The 25053-nt window shown below is 40.1% G+C and overlaps 1 protein-coding gene across 7 annotated transcripts in view; it reads left to right on the forward strand.

Annotated features, from left to right (window-relative positions):
- The window catches only part of ccdc73 (coiled-coil domain containing 73), a 102706-nt gene that overhangs the window by 27063 nt on the left and 50590 nt on the right, over window positions 1–25053 (forward strand). For 6 of the 7 annotated variants that reach the window (XM_078415568.1, XM_078415570.1, XM_078415569.1 and 3 more), the window contains exons 2-6: window positions 7700–7858; window positions 17690–17761; window positions 19821–19892; window positions 20648–20683; window positions 23763–23837. In XM_078415568.1, the coding sequence (XP_078271694.1) occupies window positions 7700–7858; window positions 17690–17761; window positions 19821–19892; window positions 20648–20683; window positions 23763–23837 (414 nt within the window). The remainder of the gene's footprint in view (window positions 1–7699; window positions 7859–17689; window positions 17762–19820; window positions 19893–20647; window positions 20684–23762; window positions 23838–25053) is intronic. The other variant, XM_078415566.1, reaches the window with a different exon arrangement.

Raw genomic sequence — 25053 nt, forward strand, 5'->3', positions numbered from 1 at the left:
TTGACTAGTTAATTTCAATTGTATTTTCAGTAATTATGATTAATGTGACAATGGGAAATATGTGAGACACAAGAAACTGTAGATGCGAGAATCTGCAGCAAAAAACAAGCTGCTAGTGGAGATCAATGGGTCAGGCAGTGTCTGTGGAGGCAAAGGGATAGGTGACGTTTCAGGTCAAGACCTTGCGTCAGGACTCAGTCCTACACATTTGCTTCCACTGATGCTGACTGGCATATTGAATTCCTCTAGAAACCTGCTTTTTGCTCCTGAAATGGAAATGTATGTCTGGTCTGGAGAAGGTGCATTAGGGTTGACATTCAAATACAAGATGTAGTCAGTGGTGGTGGGGGTGGTATTTCTGAAACAGCATTTAGGATTGCAAAAACTGTGCAATGGCTACTTATTTTCTTTGCACATTGTTTGTCTTGCAGGATCGGAGAGAATAGAATGTTTGACACTTCAGTATCTATGTACATTATTCGTCAGGATGCATTTTACACCAGAATGACAAATACTAGGTTTAAAAATAGAAAGAGGAATATTTTGAAATGATTTGGATGTCACTTTGTCCAGTGTATCCAAAATATCATTCACTGTGAGATGGCACACAGTTGTTACACTAACTTATTTGACTGGATGATCCTGAAGGAGAATATCATGCGGATGGAAATATTCCTTGACCAGAGCAAAATAATATTTAAGTACAGTGGAAACAGTTTTCATACCTTATGCCTAATCCTTTACCCCATACAAAATAACACAATGTGCTAGAGTAACACAGCAGGTTAGGCGGCATCTCTGGAGAACACGGATAAATTATGTTTCGGGTCGAGACCATTCTTCAGACGTCCCTATAAATAGGTGTAAAATGTTTGCACTAAACCTATTTACATTTCAGTTGTCAATCAGATTCCTTGAAATAAATGTCAATGTGGTTTACTTAGAATGTGATGTTCAGTGTACAATAGCTTCTTACTGTAAAAAATCCATGTGCGGTCTTCATAAAGAGATTCCATAACGTGTCGCAGTTTTGTTTTGCTGTGTAGCATTTTAAAACCATGTAGTATTTTGAAAATCTGGAACAAATTTTGCAAAAATAAAATCAGTAAAAATTAACTGAAATAAATCCAGTTTAAACACTAAATTCAGCACCATTAAAAACTGAACCAAGGAGTATGATATAAATGATGATTTACAAGAAAGGTTGTGGAATAACTATGTTTGGTTTTGGGGGAAAAACTCATCATGCCACTTCTCCACCAAATTACTCTGTGACTAATAAAGTTTTTGAGCTTTTCAGTGTGAACTTGTATCCTGATATTCTGCAAGAATATTTAAATTGTCCATATAAAATATATAAGGATTAATGATACAGTTTACAATATAAGAACTGCAGATGCTGGTTTAAATCGAAGGTTGACACAAAATGCTGGAGTAACTCAGCGGGACAGGCAGCATCTCTGGAGAGAAAGAATGGGTGGTTTCGGGTCGAGACCCTTCTTCAGACAATATAATCATTTTGGAAATTGTGTTTTTGTTTGGTTCCAATTGATAATATTTATGCATAATTGCTTTTGACTTGTGTTTTCATGCAGTGTTTTATTTAGCATTAATGGATTTTGAAAATCACACATTTAAAATCATCAAGAAATTGAGAAAGTGAATATTTGAAACTAATCAAAATGTAATAGCTTTATTAGTAACAGAACATAAATATAGGTTCTCGTAATGTTTGTATAAATTGGTTATGATGCTCAAAGTAGGCAAATGTCAGTTCAGATGTCCTGATCTTTGCAAAAGGGAATACACATATCTTTTACTATTGCTTACATTCAACTCTGGTAATAAATGGGTTAGTGCAATGTGATTAAATGCATATTAGTGTTTGCCTGAGGCACTTGATTATTATCATTTTTATTTTCATTACACTGTAAGACCATATAATTCATAAAGATAATACAGAAATCACTTTGTTGCTGCTAGAAATAATTCTGCTTTATGGATGATGTCCTTTTAATTTTTCCTTTCATGGATTATAAAATTGGTTAATATCCACTGAACTGAACCAGTGGAGAAGCAAATAAAGATGTTGGCCTCGGGTCACAGTGTCATTTGTGATACTGGCAAATTCTTACGGGCTCATTTATCCCTGTACATGATTGATAACGTTATGGGTTAAATGGAGAATGGTTTGGTTCCATTAAAGGATCATCTCCAGTGAAGACCTCCCACTTAAAAGTCAGGCATGGAAACATTTGTGATGAGAAGACAAGGGACTATCCACAGGTCAAATTAAATAACTTAAATAATTTAACTGGAATGACAGTATAATTTGTCCATTCTGTGTTATTACCTTGACCCCTACCAGACTTGTAGGCCATCTTGCATCGAACCCCAGGGTGTTTAAGATGTATTTTAAAAATAAAATAAAGTTTAAGATTAGGCATTTAAAGCATTCAGAGCTGTGAACAAAATTCTCTGAAGGAAAATAGAGTATAAAGCAACAATGTATCTATAGATAAGAAAAAATTAAAGTTAGGGTATTGTAAAAGGAATTGTTCTAGTTTAAACTACCCACGGAATAGCTACCACCACTTTAAAAGAAAAGGGTAATTCATCTCTGTTGTTTATAGACATTGAGGAAAACAAGCTTTGCTGTGTTTGGATATATAACAATTGCTGCAATTAAAAAGTAATTAATTTGGGGTGTTCCTACGTGATAATGTATCATATAAATCTAAATAAATGTGTCTGTTCAACTTCAAGACCCAGGATTGAGGGAATAGCAAATCAATGACATCCCATTTGACAGTTTTGACCTGTACCCTATCAGGGATAGCTCTGCTATTCTATCCTTCCTGCAACTTAAAATATGCTTGCTTTCTTACTTTTGCAATTCTGATGAAGGGTTCTTAACTTGAAACAACAACTCTCTTTCCCATTGGATGGTGTTCGACATGTGGATCCTTCTGACACTTTCTGTTTTTGTTCCCTATTTACAGACTTTGCAGTATTTCAAATCATGTTTATTTATTTGGTGGATAGTAACATAACATTGGAAGAAAAATTCAGTTTTGAGGCTAGATTTTCCCTACCACCGCGGTGTCTAAGAAAGGCAAGTCTATGCTCTTTGGATATTTAATCCAGGAAGTTTCCTTTATGCTAAGACTTGGCAATTTTCTGTAACCATCGGATACTTAAGTGGGAGCCACAAAAATAAATTGTCCGTTTGAAGTCCTAGTCAAAATTTCTTGATGAACCAAAACATTAAAAAATTGATTCCAACTTTGTTGGTTTATTAATCTTCAGTTATGCTTTCACAATTAGTCAGATAGTATTTTAAATATATAAGAGACCTATTCACATATCAAGTTCCATTTGCACACCAGGCCAGTCGTATATTGGTCTTGAATTGAGTTGACCAAGACCATTTTTTCAAATTTTCCTCATTGTTTTCAGACCTCTCCATGGATTTGCCCCTAGCTGTCTGCAATTCTGTCTGTAAACTTCATCCCCTTTTCTTAAATATCCTTGTTTAAATCAACAATTGATGAAAATATTTGGCCACTTGTATAAGTCTGTGTCAAAATTTGTTTGCTGACATTCATGTGAAGTGCATTATAATTTTATGCTATATTAAAAGCATTATATTAATGAAAGTTATTTCAGAAGATGGACACAATAAATTAAGATAAGTGAACAGTCAATTTTCCCTTGGCCTTATAGTTTTTAGGTTATGTCTGTACCTTTTTATGGAAATTATATTTTCTAATAGAAACTTGGACACTCTTAAATTATACAATAAAAAATCAAAATATTTAGACAACTCAGCAATATCAGGTGGTGAACTACTTCCAAGCAGGAAACCGAGTCTTCTCGGCCGCCTCCTCTGCAAGGATCAATTGGGGGAAATGTTCTGGACTCTTGGTGGGTCCCTGGCAGGTGGACTCAGTCCCTGAGGAGATGCGGTTTTTCACGTGGAGCACCACGCGCCTCCTTTACTTGGGAGTCTACCTGAGTCCTGTCGCGGAGACCTGGCTGGCAAACTGGCAGGAGCTGGAGCTGGAGTTGAAAGTCGTCGTCCGGCTGGGGCGCTGGTCGGGTCTCCTCAGAGTGCTTTCCTACCGGGGCAGGGTGTTGGTCATTAACCAACTCGTGACTTCCCTGCTCTGGTACAGATTGACCACATTAGTCCCATCAGCCACCTTTGCTGGGATCATCCAGAAGAAGTTGGTGGACTTCTTCTGGGGCAACGGAAAGCACTGGGTCTCTGCAGCGGTCCCGATTGAGGAGAGCGGGCAGTCGCTGGTGTGCATCCGCACCCAGTTGGCGGCTCTCCGCCTCAGGACTCTGCAAAGATACCTGTACTCGGAGCGTCCTCCGAGGTGGCACGTGCTGGCGACGCACTTTTTCCAACGGGGCTGCTGCCTTCATGCAGGCACGCGGATCCCGATGGTGGGCGTCAGCCGTGCTGTCCTGCTGGGGATGCCCGGCTTCTACCGGGACTTGCTGAGAGTCTGGAACCTGGTTGCTGTCGACCGGGCCCCCCCCTCCACTGACGGAGGGCGGCGGCCCAGTCGTGAGAGCAGCCGGCCCTTGTCCCGCCCTGCCGGGTGTCGGGGGGGGGCTCAAACGTGTGGAGTACTTGCGGCTGAGCAAACCCCCGCTCAACCGGAAGTACTCGTCGGACCCAGGCGCCGTAATCCTTCCCGGGAGCCGGTCCCACATAACATGAGCCGCATTTCCTCGACACCCTTCATCTCCCTCCGAGACGCAGGGAGGCGTGTCCTGTATGGGCTCCTCCTCCACACCCTGCACTTCCTCGTCCTGGTCCACCGTCCGGACACTAAGTGGCGGTCGGTGTTGCCTTCCGGTCACGAGGGGGCCCCGCGGTGGGGGTCCCTCTACGCAGGGATTCTGCCCCTCTCCATCGGGGACCTGGGGTGGAGGTATTGCACCGAGGAGTCCCCTGCAACCTGTTCCTCACGCGGTTCACAGACTCGCCAGCCGCCTGCCACTTTTGCGGGTTGGAAGAGTCTGTGTACCACGTGTACATGGAGTGTGTGAGGTTGCAGCCCCTGTTCCAATATCTAAAGGGGCTGCTCCTTGCTTTTTGGCTGCATTTTTCACCCACCATCCTCATCTTTGGACACCCTGTGCGTAGGGGAGAGGGTAGGGCCGAAGATGTCCTTGTTGGGTCGCTCCTGGGCCTGGCCAAGCTAGCCATCCGCGACTCACGGCGCCAGGCGGAAGAGGGCTCTGCCCGAGCCAGCTGCCTACCCCTTTTCCGGGGTTACATCCGCGCCCGGGTGGTGTTGGAGAGGGACTACGCGCTATCAACGGGCACCCTGGAGGATTTCCAGGATCGCTGGGCACTGCGGGGGATTGGGTGTATCCTGGATGGGGATTGTAATATAATTGTATAATAGCTCCAATTGGTATATTTGTTTGTATAATATTCTGGTGGTGGGTTCTGTTTTGGTTTTATTGTATTGTATATATTATTTTAATATTTGAATAAATATTTTTGATTAAAAAAAAAGCAACAAAAAAAAAAAGCTCATCACCAAACTCTACCAGCTAGGCCTCAGCTCGTTGTTATGCGACTGGATCCTGGACATCTTGATGGAGCGACCGCATGCAGTGAGAATGGGTTCGCACCTGTCCTCCAGTATCACCCTGAGTACCGGCACACCACAGGGCTGTTTTTGAACCCCATGCTCTACTCCCTATTCGCACACAACTGTGTTCCTGCATTTGACATCAACACCATTGTCAAGTTTGCAGACACAACGGTGATCGGGCTGATCACTAACGGTGATGAAACAAACTACAGAGCGGAGGTGCAGAACCTGGCGGACTGGTGCTCAGATAACAACCTGTCCCTAAACACCTCCAAGACCAAGGAGCTGATCATCAACTCCCGTAAGTCACACAACGGGGAATACGCCCCGATCTTTATCAATGGGGACAGTGTGGAGAGAGTGCCCATCTTCAAATTTCTGGGCACTCACATTTCGGAGGACCTCACATGGTCCACTAACACCGCTGCGCTGGTCAAGAAGGCACAGCAACGACTGTTCTACCTGAGAACACTGAAAAAGTCTGGTCTGCCCCAACAGCTGCTGACGACCTTCTACCGTTGCACCATAGAGAGAATCCTAACGCATGGCATCCCTGTGTGGTATCTCAGCTGCACGGAGGCAGAGAGGAGAGCTCTTCAGCGGGTAGTCCATAGAGCTCAGAAGACTATCGGAACACAGCTACCATCCTTGGAGGGCATCTACAACACACTATGCCTCAGAAAAGCCACCAGCATTCACAAAGACTCCTCACACCCCTGCAATAGTCTGTTCGAACTTCTACCATCGGGCAGACGCTACAAGGCCTTCTACGCTCGCACCTCCAGACTCAGGAATAGCTTCATCCCCAGGGCAGTCTGAAGAAGGGTCTCGATCCTAAACGTCACCCATTCCTTCTCTCCTGAGATGCTGCTTGACCTGCTGAGTTACTGCAGCATTTTGTGCAAATAAATACCTTCGATTTGTACCAGCATCTGCTGTTATTTTCTTACACTATTTGTAATCTGATGACTTGATATGAGTCATGTGTTGTTTTTCAAAAGTCAAGGAAACTAATAATGCCAATGTATTTTCTACAAGTTTTATGGGCTGGTGACAAGTGTAATAAGATGTTCCCATCAACTGTACTGTTTATGTAACTGGCACTTTTATTCTTTGTGTGGTTACTAATTAACTTTTGAGTCAGTTTGGATTTGGCCAACATCAGCTGATTACATTGTTGAGAACATGGAAATAAGATACACATTAGTGATGCATTCCTGCATTTTTATTATTTCGCTGGCTATTTTCACATAAAAACACAACTACACAGAAAACAAAATGTGATTTTTTAATTCAATAGAACAAATATAGGGGCTCCTTGGGTTACAAATGACTTATGGAACTTTATACAAATTCTTCCATGCATTTTAAAGCATTTGCCAGTTAGTAATAGTAACATTAAAATGTTTTGTGGTACTCTGTAATGACCAAGAAATGTTTAAAAAGGACGTTTAAATATTTCTTCCCACATTGCAAAGGCATGCAGGATTGTAGTTTAATTGGCTTTTATGAATTGTCTAGTGTGTAGGATAGAATTACTGTAGTGTACGTGGTGATCGTTGGTCTGCGTGGAATCGGTGGCCCAAAGGGCCTGTTTCCATGCTTCATCTCTAAATTAACCTAAACTAAAATGGTTCATAAAACACTATTCAAATGAGTAATTCTCCAAAGTATTCAAAACACTTATTAGTGGCAAGGACAGTAGAAGAAACATCAATGTATGGTATCTCTAAAAATGAATTAAACTAAGATTTGCTCCGAGCGGTCATTCTGTGAAATAACAAATTCAGTCAACAACAGATTTGGTCTGCTATAACCGAAATCTGTTATAAAGAGGTCCGTAATACTGAGGGGTTTTGAAATTGCATTTATCTGTTTATTTTTGTCATTTTTAGACTAGAGCCTTAAAACTTGGTTTATTCAATCCCAGTGGCATTTTCTTCCTTTCGAGATTATGTTTCATGGCTGAAAAAAAAAACATTAGATAAAATTATGTATTTTGGATAAGAATGTATAATTTCAGTCATCCTATTATTTTATTAGAAACAAAACTCTAAATCTTTTTTGTTGCACAGATGGACAACAAAACAACAGGAAAATTAGAATGTTCAAACACTGGATTACGCATTACATATGACTTTCAGAGCCCTGCTCCAGCTGTACTTTGCTCAGTTCATCAGCTTGAATTTAAAACTAGCCTTTTGGAAGTGGTTGAGGAGCTTCATATTTGTCGTGTAAGTAGAGCATCTTTATTTTAGTGCACAATAGTGCAAACTTTTTTTGTCCCATATTCTGAATATATGAAAGTGAAAACTTTATGGATTTATTTATTTGCATTTCTCCAGTGCTGACGTAAGAAATATTATCTTTCTGATGAGACAATAAACTGAGGGCTCTCTGACCACTTGGTAGACGTAAAAGATGATTTGGGAACAATTCACAGAGGCAGAAGATTTTCTCTGGTCTCCTGTCCAAGCTATCCCTCAATCAACATCACCAATTATTTGATGATTTAACTCCTGACTTTTTGTGAGATTTTGCTGTATGGAAATTAGGAGAGACATGTATTTTATACTACAACAGTTCAAATATACTTAATTGGCTTCAAAATACTTCAAATAATACTTTAAAGGCTGTTAAATCTTTGGAATGTCTTGGGGTAATAATGCTTGCTATTTTCCTACCAAGTTAGAAAATTCAAGCTCACTCCATTACTTCAGCATCAGTTTGGATAGAAGGTTATGGTTCTCGTGTAGATGAGCAAGCAGATTGGCATGGGCTTGGCCAGCATAAGAACCCGTTTCTGCTGTGCCGTAAAAATCAACGACTCCATGGATATAGTGATGTCTAATGCAATACCAGGATTGATCTGTATTTTGGAGCTGCCATTTTGTTGAAGGGGAGCAGGAAATGTTCTTAATTCCCTTAGAATTTTTAGCCTTTAAACTACATTGCCAGACAGGTTAATTTTCCATTTTGTGACTGCAGTTTGAAAACTGTAATATATTTAAATTACCAGCTTTTTGTTTACTTGTGAAATGATGGTCAATAATTGATATTTTAAATGTTATGCCTGGCTGACAGTGACACTGTAGTCTTGTAATTCTGTTTCATTCTGTTTATAGATTTTCTGTATTCCATGATAATTGAATTTGATCTAAGGAGGTAGATAATGCTTGAAAAACTATATTTAATATTCATTGATGTTTAGAAGAATGAATGGTGATCTTATTGAAATGTCTGAGATTGTGAGGGTCATTGACAGTGTAGGTGCTGAGGGGATATTTCTCCTTGTGGGAAAATCTAGAACTAGGGACCAGTTACAAGCGTACAAGTTGAAACTGAGGCAAGAATATACAATACAGAACTTTATTGTCATTCGGTACAGATACCGAACGAAATTACATTTCCAGCAGTCACTGAACACAACAAAAAAGAAAAGAACACAGGACACACGACCCCAACACAAACATCCATCACAGTGACTCCAAACGCCCCCTCACTGTGATGGAAGGCATCAAAACTTCCACTCTCTTCCCCCCACGCCCACGGACAGGCAGCTCGACCCCTACCGAGGCGACCGACACGCACAGCCCCCGCAAGGGGATGGAAGGCCCCGCGGCCGAGCCGCACCGGGCACTGAAACGTCCCGCGGCCGAGCCGCGCCGGCGATGTTAAGTCCAGTGGCCGAGCCGCGCCGGGCGATGGAAGGCCCCGCGGCCGAGCCGCACCGGGCATTGTTAGGAGCCGCGCTGGCGATGTTAAGTCCAGCGGCCGAGCCGCGCCGGGCGATGGAAGGCCCCGCGGGCGATGGAAGGCCCCGCGGGCGATGGAAGGCCCCGCGGCCGAGCTGCGCCACGGGGAAGAGACCTAAAAAAAGAAAGGTTTCCCCCACCCCACCACCTCCCGCCCCACCCCACCCCGCCCCACCCCCCACACACATACACAGCCAAAAACAGAAACAAAAACCATCGCAACACCGACACACAAACAAAAAAAAGGAAAAAAGACAAACAGACTGCCAGCGAGCCGCAGCCGTTAGGCGCAGCCACACGTGACACAAGAAGTTGTGCTCTGCTAGTCTGATGGAATAAATGACTTCTGTGTGACTGCCTGACGTTGGTGAACAGGTTCACATTCTAGTACCCAACCAAAATGCTGCCAGTGCAGACTATTATCAGTATATAGAAGACTGCATGCCGAAGAAGTCATTCTGAGTGTTCCCCAACTGGAAACCATGGACGAACCGGGAAATCCATTCTTTATTGAAGGCAAAGTCTGAGGCTTTCAAGCAAGGTAACTCTGACCTGTACTGGAAATACGCCTTTTGCAAAGTCATTAGACTAAGCAAACAGTCACCCGTCGATTGGGGCAAGGCTTGAGTGCTGTAATGAGCTGCAAAGCGAAGTTGGGCAGAATCATTGGTAACAAAGCATCCCTCCCCGATAAGTCAAATGCATTCAATGCTGATTTTGAATAGAAAGTCAATGGAATGACATCACCCACCCCAAAAAGCATGTGTGGGGGGGGGGGGGAACTGTAAAAATTGTCTCTTCCGTACGGAGACGCGACCTTTTTTCTGGGTCGTGTCTCCGTTCCCGCTGCGGCCTACCATCCGCCAAACACCTGGAGCTGGCGGCCTCCAGCTGGAACCACCTGAGGCTCTGGTTTGCAGAGCCTGCGGACTGTACTCACCATCTGCGGAGCTGGCTGCCTTCGGAGGCTGTGGTGGCGCTGTGAGTGCGGCTGCGACTCGCCTTCGGAGGCTCCGGAGGCTTTGGCCGCGGGCCGCGTGGACGTCGGAAGCTCGCAGGCCCCTGGGTGGGGGCCGACATCGGGAGCTCCGGCAGCGGCAGCGTCTTCGCCCGCCCCGAATTGCGGGGCTTGGGTCGGCCCACTGCGGACCTTTCACTGTCCGGTGCGGCCTGGAACCGGCCGTGGAATTTTCCACTGCCCGGCAGGGGCTTCAATGTCGGGAGCCTCGACTGCCCCGATGTGGCAAGTTCAACAGTCTGACCGCGGGAGAAGACGGCAGGGAAGAGAAAAGACATTCTGGCCTTCCATCACAGCGAGGAAGTGACTGGAGGAGACTCACTGTGATGGATGTTTTTTTTCTTGTTTTGTGTTGGTTTTGTGATTGTGTGTGTTATTGCTTTATTTTTATTGCTTCTTATTATTGGACTGTGGGTGACGGAATTTCGTCCAAAAGACATGTTTTTTGGAAAACAATAAAGGTTATTCTGATTCTGATGCTGAGCATGAATTCCTGATCTTCCAGCCAACCATGTTGCAACCTTTGTTGTTTTTATCTGTACTGTAAAAATTTATATTCATCAATATGTGTCTATTTTTTCCTGCCTTGACGTACTTGTGTATGATATGATTTGCCTGGATAGCACGCAAGAAAGATTTTTCATTGTTTCTTGGTAGATGTGACGATAGTAGACCAATACCAATACCAAGATCAATGTTCATATCGCCAAATGGCATGTATTAGTCAAATGAATATGACTGTTACAAACCACCCCAATCAAGGATCTTGCCAGGAATTGCTGAAAGCTGGTATAGTGAGTTGAACATTGCAAAATCATTGAGTGATTTGAAGAGAAAGAAGGTGTTTATGGATACAAGTTGAGATGTTTGAGCTAAAGTCACAACCCTAAGATACTGTTTCTGTGATAGCAGAGGGCTGCATGGTTTGCTGTCCTGAATTATGATTTTTTTTTGTGTTTGTGTTTGGGAAGACTCCAGCCACTGGAAAGATCCCTTTATATTGCACGGTGGCACAGCGGTAGAGTTGCTGCCTTACAGCGAATGCAGCGCTGGAGACTCAGGTTCAATCCTGACTACGTGCGCCGTCTGTACGGAGTTTGTACGTTCTCCCCGTGACCTGCATGGGTTTTCTCCGAGATCTTCGGTTTCCTCCCACACTCCAAAGACGTACAGGTATGTAGATTAATTGACTGGGTAAATGTAAAAATTGTCCCTAGTGTGTGTAGGATAGTGTTAGTGTGCGGGGATTGCTGGGCGGCGCGTACTCGGTGGGCCGAAGGGCCTGTTTCCGCGCTGTATCTCTAAATCTAAATCTAAAAAAAATCTAAAGGAATAATGTTAGTTGTTGAATGGCATCTTGAAGTATAGGTTTCTGGCGTCTTCTGTTATTTAGTTCTGCTATCTATGCGAGGAGGTATCATTTGATCTCATCAGATAGTAGAGCTTTCAAAGTATTTTACTGGAAAATATTACTTTCCACTTGGCAATGCACAGAACGCCTAGCGTACACATGTGAATGTAAATCTCCTGAAGTGTTGTTCATTGTCACAGTGCTAATGCTCTGTTGCAAAAGGATAGGAATGTTCAATGTATCATTCGGCTGCTATGAAGTCTAACTGCTTCCAAAAGATCAAAGTTTGGTGGTTGTTTTGATGAGGGAACTTTCCAGAAGTGCTCATCTGCTTCAAATACAGGATGAAGATAATTAGCAAAATAGTCATAGAGGAAATAAAGAAAATTTATTGTTTGCTGTGAAATGGTAGTGGAGCTAGATTTGATTGTAACTTTCAATATGGAATTGGATATGTACTGAAATAAGAATAGAAAAAGTATGTCACTATAATGGAAATAGCAATGGGACAGGGGATAATTTAGTTTTAGTTTTTTTTAGTTTTAGAGATACAATGCGGAAACAGCCCCTTCGGCCCACCGAGTCCGCACCGACCAGCAATCCCAGCATATTAACACTGTCTGACTCAAGGGACATTTTTTAACATTTATACCAAGCCGATTAACCTACAAACCTATAGGTCTTTGAAGTGTGGGAGGAAACTGAAGTTCTCAAAGTAAACCCACACAAGTCAGGGGAGGAACAAACTCCATACAGACAAGCACCCATAGCCATGATAGAACCCGGGTCTCTGGCGCTGTAAGCGGTGTAAGGCAGCAACTCTACCGCTGTGCCACTGTGTGGCCGGACAATTGGATATTGCTTTCATTGAGCTAGAGCAGGGAACAGTTATGAATAATCTTATAACAAAAGCTCCCAATGTTTATAACACTATGATGGCAGCACACGTCAGCTATACCCTAACATTGAAAACATACTATCTAGAGTGTGGACTTTAAATACTGTTGGTAAACTGTTTTTGGCATAGTTCTGGGTGTTCATAAAAGACTTGACCACCAGTTCAAAGTCGCAACCTTAATTAAAATATCCAATAATGGGTATAAGGAGCTCCTTCCTGTCAATTATAGCTTCACATCACCTCTTGTGGAGTCCATAAATGTTCCTTGTTCTGGTAAGAATTGTTTTATAAAACATGTTTATTTATGCATTGTATCTTTTTTGACATAGACACAAAAGAGTCTTTACATAATATTCATCATAAAGTTGGTTTCTTTTAATCATAGACTTAATATCAATTATTTTTTCCAAAAAAATCTTCCCTTGTTTGAGCCATTTTTAGAGGTGCGTTAATTTATACCTTAAAGTTAAATGGAAGTTTTATAGGTTGTCAGTGTGTGGTTTATTTACCATAGACCAAAGGTTCTCTCTGGCCCTGTTTCTTATGCACTATTAGTTTTAACAGATAGGCTGAATTCAGCAATTAATCTATGTCTCGAGCATAGGTTGATGCACAAACAAGAAATAAGCTCTGTCTTCAAATGTCAAAAAGTGATACCAGTATTTGAATTACTTCATTTTGGATCTTGATAAAAATACATAGGTGTTGCAAAAACCCAATCAATTGCATGTAGGACAGTTTGGCTTCTACAAGTGATTTCTTGTTCAACCTGACAGAGGGAGAATTCTTTAGATGCCAAATTTAATGAGGTACAGACTTTTTATGTTACCTAGCTTCCAGCTGGCACCTTGTGCACTGTTATCAGAATGTTCCGTGAAACTTTATTTTTGTTGAATAACATCAAGGAAGTTTTACTTGGACTTGAATGATTGACCTTAGAAAATATGGAGTGGAAATTGTCCATCATGAGTTAAAGATCAGTTATAATGTTGTATGCAAAAGGGACCTACATAAATAAAAGTCGTTTTATAGGATTTTGTCAACTTTCTTCACCGTAAAATGTGGAAAAAGCATCTTAAAGGGATGCTGTTATCAATATGATTTATTTTTTTTGTAAGACGATCGTGTTTTTACAACTGATGTTGTGTTGCCAGAAATCTTCTTAAGCTTACCCTTTGTTTCACCTTTTTTTTGCTGGGGCATTCTGAGATATCCCAATCAGCGTATTAAAACAGAGGAGGCTGTGAAGTATGAAAACTATTTGGCTCGGAGTCATGAGAAAGGGAAGATTGCAATTTTGTAGGAGGTAGATTATGAGCATGTGGAAAAGAGTAAAGTAACCTAACAGCAGTGAAACCTTCTTGACCTAAGCTAGCTTGGCCCTAAATATGTTCAGGGTCAAGAAGCAGAAGTCTCTCCAATCAAAACATTCTGCTTAGGAAATAACTTTTTGTACCAAATAAAAACGGGGAAGCTGGTGTGGCATAGTAAACAATCCATTGGCACTATGGTCTGTATTGGCGTGAAGCACCTAAATTCTTACTTGAATTTAGGCATTTGTTAATTTTTTGCTTGCTGACAATTTGCATTTTTCAGCCATATTTGATAACTCTGTATAGTGAGGAAAGTTTACAATACATGAAGCATTGCAATTAAAGAGAGCAGTTTAAAAAAATCCACTTGCAGTAAAAAACAAACTGCTGGAGGAACTCAGCGATCTGGCAACACCTGTAGAGGAAAAAGGACAGGCAATGTTTCAGGTCAGAATCCTTCTTCAGGACCCCCAGAAGAAGGGTCTTGACCCAAAATGGTGTCAGCCCATTTCCCTCCACAGATACTACATGACCTGCAGAGTTCTTCTAGCAGCTGTTTTTTTGTTCAAGATTCCATTATCTGCAAATTGTTGTGTCTCCATTTGTAGTATTGTTCCAGAGCTTAGGACTTAAATTGGTGATGACATTATCAGGTTTGGAGCAAGGAAAGTGGAGGAATTCAAGATACCAGAACTGGAAAAGAAAAATATTCATGGAGAGATAGTAATATGAAAGAGTCGTGTACAGAGATATTCAAACACAAAAAAATTAAGGCATTGGTGGATTGGAAATTGAGGCTCTATTAGGCACTGGTCAGACTGCATTTGGATTATTGTGAGCAATTTTGGGCCCCATATCTGAGGAAGGATGTGCTGGCTCTGGAGATGGTCCAGAGGAAGTTTACGAGAATTATCTCAGGATTGAGTGGGTTAACAAATACTGGGCATTTGACGGCATTGGGCCTCTACTCGCTGGAGTTTAGAAGGATGAGGGGGGACCTCAGAATAGTGAAAGGCCTGGATAGAGTGGATGTGGAGAGGATGTTTCCACTAGTGGGAGAATCCAGGTCCAGAGGTCATTAAAGGACATTCTTTTAGGAAGGAGATGAGGAGGAATTTATTTAGTCAGAGGGTGGTGAATCTGTGGAATTCATTGCCACAGAAGGCTGTGGAAGCCAAGTCATTGTACATGTTTAAGGCAGAGATAGATAGACTCTTGATTAATACGGGTGTCAGGGGTTATGGGGAGAAGGCAGGAGAATGGGGTTAGGAGGGAGAGATAGATCAGCCATGATTGAATGGCGGAGTAGACTTGATGGGCTGAATTGCCAAATTCTGCTTCTATCATTTATGAACTTAATAAGCTAATAGCCAGCTGCCTGATTTTTCACTTGGCTACACCATTGCAGTTCAATATAATTGGATCAAGTCACTTATTTAACGGTAGGGGGGGGGGGGGGGAGAAGGAGCAATCCTTAAAAGAGGCAAACATGTTTGGAGATGTCATGGTATTACTTATGCTGTTCTCAGGTTTAAAATAATAAGTGAGTCGGGAACTATTCCACATTGCAATATTATCAACTCTTCACTTTGATACATTGGAAGCATGTGGCAGATTACCTAATGAGAAAATTGTTGGTTTCCCATTTCCCTTTTTTGGTTTGTTTGTGCTGCCTTTACCGCTAACTTATTGATATTGATTGTTCATGGAGATTTGTCACAACCATTATTGAAGAATTATGAAAACTCTTATTACTATCATATTAAGGGAATGTGTATATATTTTCCCAAATGTCAAGTTTCAATTTGGTAATGCAAATTGGAAGCATTTGAATATTTCATTAAAGTTGCTGGATTGAAATTATTATCACTGATGAAAATTCCTCCTTGCCATTGTACTTTAGCAACATCCGTTATTTTCATTGGAACTATATGGTTGAAAATCAGTGATAAAAGTCAAACTGCAACGTTCCATTTCATTTGGTTGCACCATACATTAGATGCATTCAAAAATATTCCGCAGGAACAAATGACCCATTATCGCAAAATCTTTGAAAAATTACTCCTTAATTATTTAAAGGCATAATTACAAACCACTATTTCAGGAAACCTTTTGTGGTTGTATCTTGTTTACTACCTTTAAGTTGTTGTTCTTTAATTTGTGAAGTTATTTTAAGAACCTGACCTTGCATAACTTAGTGAGATGAAAGATATCCCATCATCCTTTTATGTGAATAAAGAAATTGGGAAGGTCCAGTGCATTTTCCACATAAGGGATTGCTTTTGAAGTCCAGCCAGTGATGCTATTAAGTGAAAATGGCAACCATTCGACATATAGTAGGATTCTAGATAAAAGCCTGAAGAATGTCTTGTGACCAGGTGATTGTGGCAAAAATATTGATCACTCTTCAGAAGATATTTCTCTTGTTTTTCAAATAGTACAGTGGGGTTTCTTAACATCCATACAAATGAACAAATACAACCTTCTTCAAAGGCCGACACCTGCAAATGAGTTGTTCTTTCTCAGAATTTGTACTGGTGTTGATCTAGATTTTAGGACAAATCATGCCACCTGATAGCTGGCGGTTTCCCAAAGGGGACCATTGGCTATCAATATTTTTTTCTTTCGATTTCTTGGAATTTCATTGTTGAACCCAGTGGCAGAGGAAGACTATGCTGCAGAGAAAGAGGGTCCGAGTACATTTTGCATCTGGCCCTCAACATTATGCTAAGGATGGCTGGGATGGAAAAAATGAAGTTAAGTGATTTACTTATTTTAATTTTAATAATATTAATTATTTGTTAGTATTTTGATGTGCTTTTATTAAAGTTGTTTTTATTTACAATTTTTTAAACATGTCTGGGGTCAGAGTCTCAGGATACGCTGCTCGAGGCAGACTGTTCACTTGTAACTTGCTCTACCTTGCAAGATATCTGCCAACTATGGGCGGGTGTTCAGCTTTCTTGACCCTCCTCATCCGTTGAACATAAGAGTTACTGAGACATGGTGTATGGCCACCATGTTCGGGCAATGGGCTAGAAGCTGGGCAATCTGCTGTTGTATGTTCAAGTCCCATATGTTGTTCAAAGAAGATTGGCTAGTGCTAGTTTAATGATAAAACATATATTCGTGAAATTAGAACAAATTTGTTTAGTGGGCAAGGTGATTTCTGATTTTGTCACAGTGTGTAAGTTTATTAGTTGTGGCATATGTGGCTATGGAATGAAGAAATGTAAGGTCGCTGTTGACTTTTCATTATAAAACTTCAGCAAGGAAATATGACCTTTGATGCATATTTTTTTTATTCTGCACTTGAAATATTTAAGTGCTTTATCTTGTGTGTAATTTCTGCTGTTATGGTAGCAGTGCTCTCTAATGACATTGTATAAATAACACTGCACAAGATTTGTACTCCTACTAAATTTTTTTAAAAATCAGGAGGTGCATGAGGTAATTTGCTTTATTTTTCCACCTTGGGGCTCTGGAGGAGGAATAATTACAGTTTTGTACGATGTAGCTTTCAGTAAAACATATTTTCTTTATAGTATAAATGTTACAAACCTTATTTTATCATCACAATAAAAAGCTGTGTATCCTATAAAATATAGTTATAGTCAGTTCAGCTGATTGAATTGTTTTGCCAAATCATGTTGCAGACCAGACTACTGTTGAATAATTAAAGTTTGCGTTTTACTAAGTTTTTTTGGTACTGATTTAGTGCATGTTTTAGGCTGCAGAAAGTCGGTATGAAGAACAAATCAGTAAACTTGTGGTGGAGAAGCAAGAACTGGAATGGCAAAAGGTATTGTATTGGCACACAAAAAAATATGGTATAGTATTTGAAATCATATAAAATGCATATTTTTCATAAATGGAGAAAGGTTTCTTAAATTGATGCATTTAATGAAGCACCATAAAGGATTTGTGATGGTTTTGTTTTGGAGATTATCCTTATCATATAAAGCAAATCGATGATGTTTCTTGTTTATTTGATTGTTCTTTCTAATCCAATTTCCTTTTGTTTGCCTCCTCAAAACCTGTATGTACTCTATTATTTGTTGGGAAGTTACAGCGCATTGGACACAACTAGGGACTTTATTTGGTGTGGTGCTACACTGATCTGAAATAGAAAATGTACCGTTAGTGACAACTTTGATTCTGAGTAATCCCAGCTGCAGAGTTTACGACCCCATGACTATTGTGACTTTTGATAATCTGGTGCTCAGTCATTCTTTCATGCTCTGTAGATTGATCATATGAGTAGCACCGTATATTTTTACATTTATTTATTTTTAAACCATCTTTGTATCAAATAATCTATTCTGCATGCAATATTAAGATACAACTAAACAGATTAGATTGAGAATAGATTATTGTACTGGTGTGATATCCACAACCAATAGTTGTGGATTAACTGCCGGTACTGTCTGTCATGTTAAAGTACTTGATACTCGTGTAGTGAACAACATCAGTTGTTGGCTTGATCACTATGTACAGAAAAGAAAACCTTATACCCTGTGCAAACAAATTATTCATGCTGTATCCTAATATGTCTTGTTTGAAAACATCTCTGAAAACATCCAGATTTATTGGCTGCCTTTGCATGCCTCTCCTCCCTCTGCTTCAGTAAGGTTTTCTTTCTTTCTCTTCTGTTAACAGCATATCTCTCTCCCTTTTCTTCCTGCTTGTGCACGTTTTATTGTCTCGGAGCCCCAGAAAATCCTTTGGCTGGGTGGCTGAAGATCATGAAACACTTGGTAGGGGGTGTACCTGGAGTTTAATATGTTTGAGATCGATGTGGTGCGGCAAGCTGTCTGAGATAGGTATTGGGACTCGTTGGATTTGAGCCGAGGAACATTATTAATTTTGGTTTGTGTGTTGCTAATAATGTAGCAGTCATGATTACTGCATGTTAGAGTTTGTTTCTGTTGGAATGTTATTGATTAGAAAATTGACATGGAGAGCAAGAGGTTTGAGCTGTATGATTGGTGAATAACAAATGTGAAATAAGCCACTGAAGATTTTGAATACAGGCAGTAAAATACAGAGGTAATGATGTGGTGACAATCTTGACAGAATTAGCTATTAAACCATTGCACATATATTCCATTAACTAACTTTGGAGAACAGGTTAATATTTCAATATATTTTGAACAAAATGTAAAATTTGTTCATTAAATAGAAATAATTTATTCCACATATAAAATGTGAGAAATGTTTTTTTTCTGATTCTATTGCTGTATCCTGGAGAAATGTGTAGGAAGAAAGAACATTAATGATGGACAGTGTACTTTAAGATATTTTGGAAAGTATTTGGCAAGACTCATGACAAACAATTCCACTAAGTGACAAGCAGGGACAAAATCCAACATAGATTGTGGTTCTGTATGTTTTACATGAGCATTTATTAAGATAATGCGTATATTCAGCCATTTCATGAAGAAGATTTTATCTTCTGCTTTTTGTATTCTCCCTTTTTTTCTGCCCTTACCTGCTTTTATCCAGATGACTGAACCTTGAAAGTGAACTTTCCCTGTAGACTTTACATTAAAATATCATACTTAACTATTCTGCAAAATTGATACTGATCTTGTTTGCTTCTAAGCTGTATAGAATTATTTAGGCATTGCAAATGCATTCAAATGCATGAAAAATCTAAGCATGGCTTTAAACTGTATTTCAATTGAAATGCAAGAAACTAAAAATCATTTTCACTGTTCTAATTTTAAAGGTTTTTTTGGACAAAAATTCAGATTTATTGATTTCAAAACTGTTGTGTTCAAATATTGTAATCAATTTTGAGTGTTCTTTTTATTAATTGATAGTATAGTTTGGTTCACCGATGTTTATTTGTAATGTAGGAATCATTACAGCATCAATATAATGCACTATCCAGTCAGCATGAAGAAACTATAATTTCTCTAAAAAAACAGGTATATTTCTTTTGCGATCAATTAAGGAAAACATTTTTTTGACAGTAAAACAGTTTGCGATATATTAACTTCTTATGATGCGTAAATTCTAATGGTGCAGACGCTTTCTAACTTAATTTAGCACATATTGTTGGAATATGGGAGTTTAATTTGTATTGTTATTGTATTGTAATGTTTTGTAACTTCTTTAGGACAACTTATCCATTGTTTACCTTAGATGAATATAAGGCCATACCAAAGACAATTAATTATTGCTGTTTTGAACATAAATGCGCTTTTATAGATTTAAATCCACAATAATGTGCCTTGATTAAGTGTTTTAAAATTGTATAAATTCCTGTAGTTATACCAGTTGTTTCCAAATTTAAAGGATCTAATCAACACAGCAATATTTATTTTATGCTGTCGGTCTTAGGACAATGTAGGGTTTTGTGTGCTATCCAACTGTTTAAATCTAGTAATTTGTCATTCATACAATAGTTTAGCTAAAATACTGATAGACTTGTACTTATTTGATGTGTGGATCTTACATGGTATGGTGTTAGGAATTATTTGTGGACAAAATATGTCAGCAATCATCTTGCTTCATTTGTACCGAAGAAAGCAAAAATACCTTATTTTAAATATGGGGAGTTGAAGTTATTCTGTTACAATTGGCCTCCGACTGGAGAGTAAATTGCTGTCAAGTGGAAAAATGTTATGACATAGGCTTATTTTAGTTTTTTTTAAATATTAACTGGTGATGTTCCTTACAGTTTCAGACACAGGTAAATGCTGCAGAAGAGGAAAAGGTAATGCTTATTTTGAATACTAAAACCTACACAAGTATATTGTGTTTATTTATAAAACTTGTTTGGTAATTTTTTTGTTGCCTATATGACATCTGTTTGGAGGAGGTATGTGTAGAGAGAGGGGAAAAAAACTGCTGGAACTTTGAAATACAGAATACACCAGTTCCTGGAAGTCTGATATGAAGGAGAATTCAAGGAAAGCCTGATAGGTCAGGCCATATCTGCTGAGAGACAAAAAAAGTTGCATTAGAACTGGCCAGACATTGAAATGCAAAACACAGGCAAAGGCTGGATGTCTGTAACAACGATGGAGAATGGTGGAAATGCCCACATTACCAGGCAGCATCCAAAAAGGGAAAATGGACAAAGCCCTCAAGACTCTGTCTGTCTCTTCTTATCTCTGCCTCTGCGTGTATCTCTCTGCCTGAATAGACAATAGACAATAGGTGCAGGAGTAGGCCATTCAGCCCTTCGAGCCAGCACCGCCATTCAATGCGATCATGGCTGATCACTCTCAATCAGTACCTCGTTCCTGCCTTCTCCCCATACCCCCTCACTCCGCTATCCTTAAGAGCTCTATCCAGCTCTCTCTTGAAAGCATCCAACGAACTGGCCTCCACTGCCTTCTGAGGCAGAGAATTCCACACCTTCACCACTCTGACTGAAAAAGTTCTTCCTCATCTCCGTTCTAAATGGCCTACCCCTTATTCTTAAACTGTGGCCCCTTGTTCTGGACTCCCCCAACATTGGGAACATGTTTCCTGCCTCTAATGTGTCCAATCCCCTAATTATCTTATATGTTTCAATAAGATCCCCCCTCATCCTTCTAAATTCCAGTGTATACAAGCCCAATCGCTCCAGCCTTTCAACAACATGAATGTGTGTTTCTCTCCCTCCTTCTCTCTCCTCTCCCTCCTTCCCTCTCCCTCCTCCTCCCCTTCCCCCTCCCCCTCTCACTCTCTCCCACCCACCCCCCTCTTCCCTGCCCCTCCTCCACCTGCTGCTCCTCTGCCACCTCTCTGTCCCCACTGGCCCTCGTCCCTCTCCCTCTCCCTCTTTTCTCTTCTTTCTCAACATTCTCCTTTAGTATTTGCAGCAAATGCTGTGATCAGGTTATCATATTGCCAGCAGCTTCTCTCTTCACTGTTCTTCCTCTATTTACATCTCCTCTGGACAGATTAGCTGACGTTAACAAGCCTGCAGCACCCTCTCCCTTCAGCAGAAATCTGTGTCATCCATCTTCGTCTCCAGACATTCCCTTTGTTCTTCCTATCCCTCCCTCTTTGCAAGTTTAAACAAGCTTGTTTTTGAAATGTTTCCAGTTTAGAAGCAGGGTCATTGACCTGAAATATTAATTGAATTTCTCTATCCAAAGAAACTGCCTGTTCTGCTGAACATTCCCAGTAACTTCTACCTTTTGGCTTTTGATTATTATATCTTTGTTGTTTTGCTGTTGTAGCCATTATTTTAGTCTCAACTTTTTCCTAAATGGTAATTTTGGTAATTATCAGTACATTGATCTGGAAGGGAGATCTACAAAATTGTTTGTGTCATTAATTTTATGAAAACAATTATCAAATTTAAACAAAATTAATGGAAATGGATTGTGGTTTTAACTTTAAATTTTAAAATCCCTTCATCCACATCAAGCTCAACAACAACCCACCTACAACCCACAAACACACAGCACTCCAATCCCAATCTAGTCATCTCACCTGTAGATCAGGGCAGTGCCTTGATGGTCTGGTAGACTGACCTTTGCCTTGCAGAGGCCACATGGCAGCTCTCAGATGCCTCCTCCTATATTCTCCTGAACCATGGCCACACCAGAAGCAAAACACCAGGCAACCGCATTCTGCACTATCAGAGATTTCATCACAGCAGATCTCCCCACCCCAACCCACAATCTGATAGTGCCACAACCCTGCCTTCCAGCTTCTATCTCTTGCCCAAATCCACAAACAGCACTGCCCTGCCAGGCCCATTTTTTTCTGCCTGCTGTTGTCCCACTGAAGTTATCTCCTCATACCTGACACTATCCTGCCTCCCCGTGTCCAGTTCCCTTTCCACCTATATCCGGGACACATTACAATCCCTCCACCATTTCAATCCTTTCATTTGAGCAAAACTTCACGTGCACCTCTTCCAACCTTGTCTGTTGCATTATGATGTGGCCTTCTCTATATCGCTGATCCAAACGCAGACTAAGCAACTGATTTACAGAGCACACAGAACTCCCATTTTCATGCCATTTCAATTCCTCTCCCACATCTGATACCCATTCCAACTGCCAATCAATTACCCCTAATGTTTCCCATTATCACCTTCCTTCTCAGATTCCAGCACTAGCAACATTTGGTGTTCCTGCTTATCGCTTTCTATAACCTTCTCCCTCCCTTCCACTCACCTGGCTCCATCTATTTCTATTTTTTCTCATCTTCTGATTTTTCCTCTTCTATCTGTCTCCATCCTTCATCTACCTGCCTCTGCCTCCCGACTCCATCCCTTCCCCTCCTTTCTTTACTCCTTCTGCCCATTAGCGTTCACCCCACCTCAGTCCATGAAAGCTCGTTCTTCAGTCTTGCCATTCCTCCTCCCCTCTTTATACGTACTATCTCCCCTCTTCACTCTCTGGCCAGATGCAGGGTTTCCTTAAAATATTGACCATTTTTTCACCCATGGGGCTGCTTGACCCACTGAGTCTCTACAGATTGTTTGTTTTTGCAGACTCCAGCACCTGCAGCTCATTTGTGTCTTGTTTTTAATGTGACTATTCACCAAAAATGTAACTGGACTGGTGATACTTATACTTAATAATTCACATAATTTGTAACTCCAATACTAAAGAAGTACACAAAAATCTGCTTCTCTAATAATATTTATATAATTATTCTTTGTGTGCACGACAGTTATACAGCACATTAGAACAAAGAAATTGGCTATTTGGATGAATTATGTTTAAATTAGGTTTGGTTTTAAAATGTTAAATTAAAACATTTTTCATTTTGTTCAGTATATGCAAATCATTCTCTTTGTATGTGGGTTAGACTAATGTGATAATGTATACTGTCCTTCGTAGGGAAAATTCCAGCTTAGCTCAGAGTCAAAAGAAAGAGAAATCAATGGACTTAAGGAAGAATTAAAAGTACTGCAGGTAACACTTGAATTGATGCTCGACATTCTCAAAGTGAGATATTAAATAAGGATGAACACAGCAAAAGGCAGCACCGTGGCACAGTGGTTGGAGTTTCTGCTTCAAAGCTCCGGTGGCCAAGATTCAAACCTAACGTCTGGTGCTGTCTGTGCCGAGTTTGCGAAATGTCCCAGCGACCATATGGGTTTCCCCTTTGTGCTCTGGTTCCCACTCACATCCCAAAGATATGTGGATCTCTTAATTGGTCACTCTAAATTGGGTGGTAGTATCTGAAGAGGGGTGGCTTGGTGAAAGAGTTGGTGAAAGAGTTGATGTATTTGTGGGGGAAAGGGTAACAGAAAAATTTAGTGGGGGATTGGGAATGCTTCGTGAGACAGCATAGACTGGAAGGGCCAAATAGTTTCCTTCTTTGTTGTAAGTGTAATATAGACATACTGAACTTAATCTGAAAAGCATTTTATAGCCTGTTAACTTCAAATTTAATTAGAATAATTCCTAAATTAAACCGGATGTTACAAAGATAATGATTAGTTTATAAACTTTGTAATATCAAGGAATTTCTGCTGAACTCAAGATAAAATGAGGTATCCATCAAATTTTTAAACAATTTATTGTTGCTTTGCATATAATTTGTCATTAAGCAACGACAGATTAACACAAATGACACACAATTGAAAATGAAACAAGTAAACCAGAAGCTTGTCATACTTTGTAATTATACAAGTATTATAAAATTGTGCATTTGGTCACTTAGATTATATTATCTAATTATATGGAGTTTGTTAACAAAGGATTCCTTGGCAGATAGTAAATATGCAATTGTTACACATTGCCATGGAAGCAAGTGTAACTTTTTACTGTTTTAAATAAAATGAGCCGAGTAAGGAAAAGGTTAACTGCAACATTTAAGGAAGCTAGTTTTTCAACCTTAGGTCATGTATGTGCACAGACAGGTTCATATTCATGCTATTTTATTTCCAATTATATTAAAAATTGGAATGGACAGTACTTATAATTTTAGATTAACACTGTGACAGCTGTTATTGCTCCATTAATATAATTCACAAGGACACAAATCATTTATTAACATTAAATGTAATACAGTAGGACCAGATATATTTACTTAGTTATTTTTTGTAGGAATAGATAAATTCTGAATAAAATAGTTACTTCAAGCACAGTAAGTAGAGATAAAGTGCTTCTGTGGATAGATTAC

The sequence above is a fragment of the Rhinoraja longicauda genome, chromosome 18 (assembly GCF_053455715.1).
Source record: "Rhinoraja longicauda isolate Sanriku21f chromosome 18, sRhiLon1.1, whole genome shotgun sequence".
Taxonomy (NCBI): Eukaryota; Metazoa; Chordata; class Chondrichthyes; order Rajiformes; family Arhynchobatidae; genus Rhinoraja; species Rhinoraja longicauda.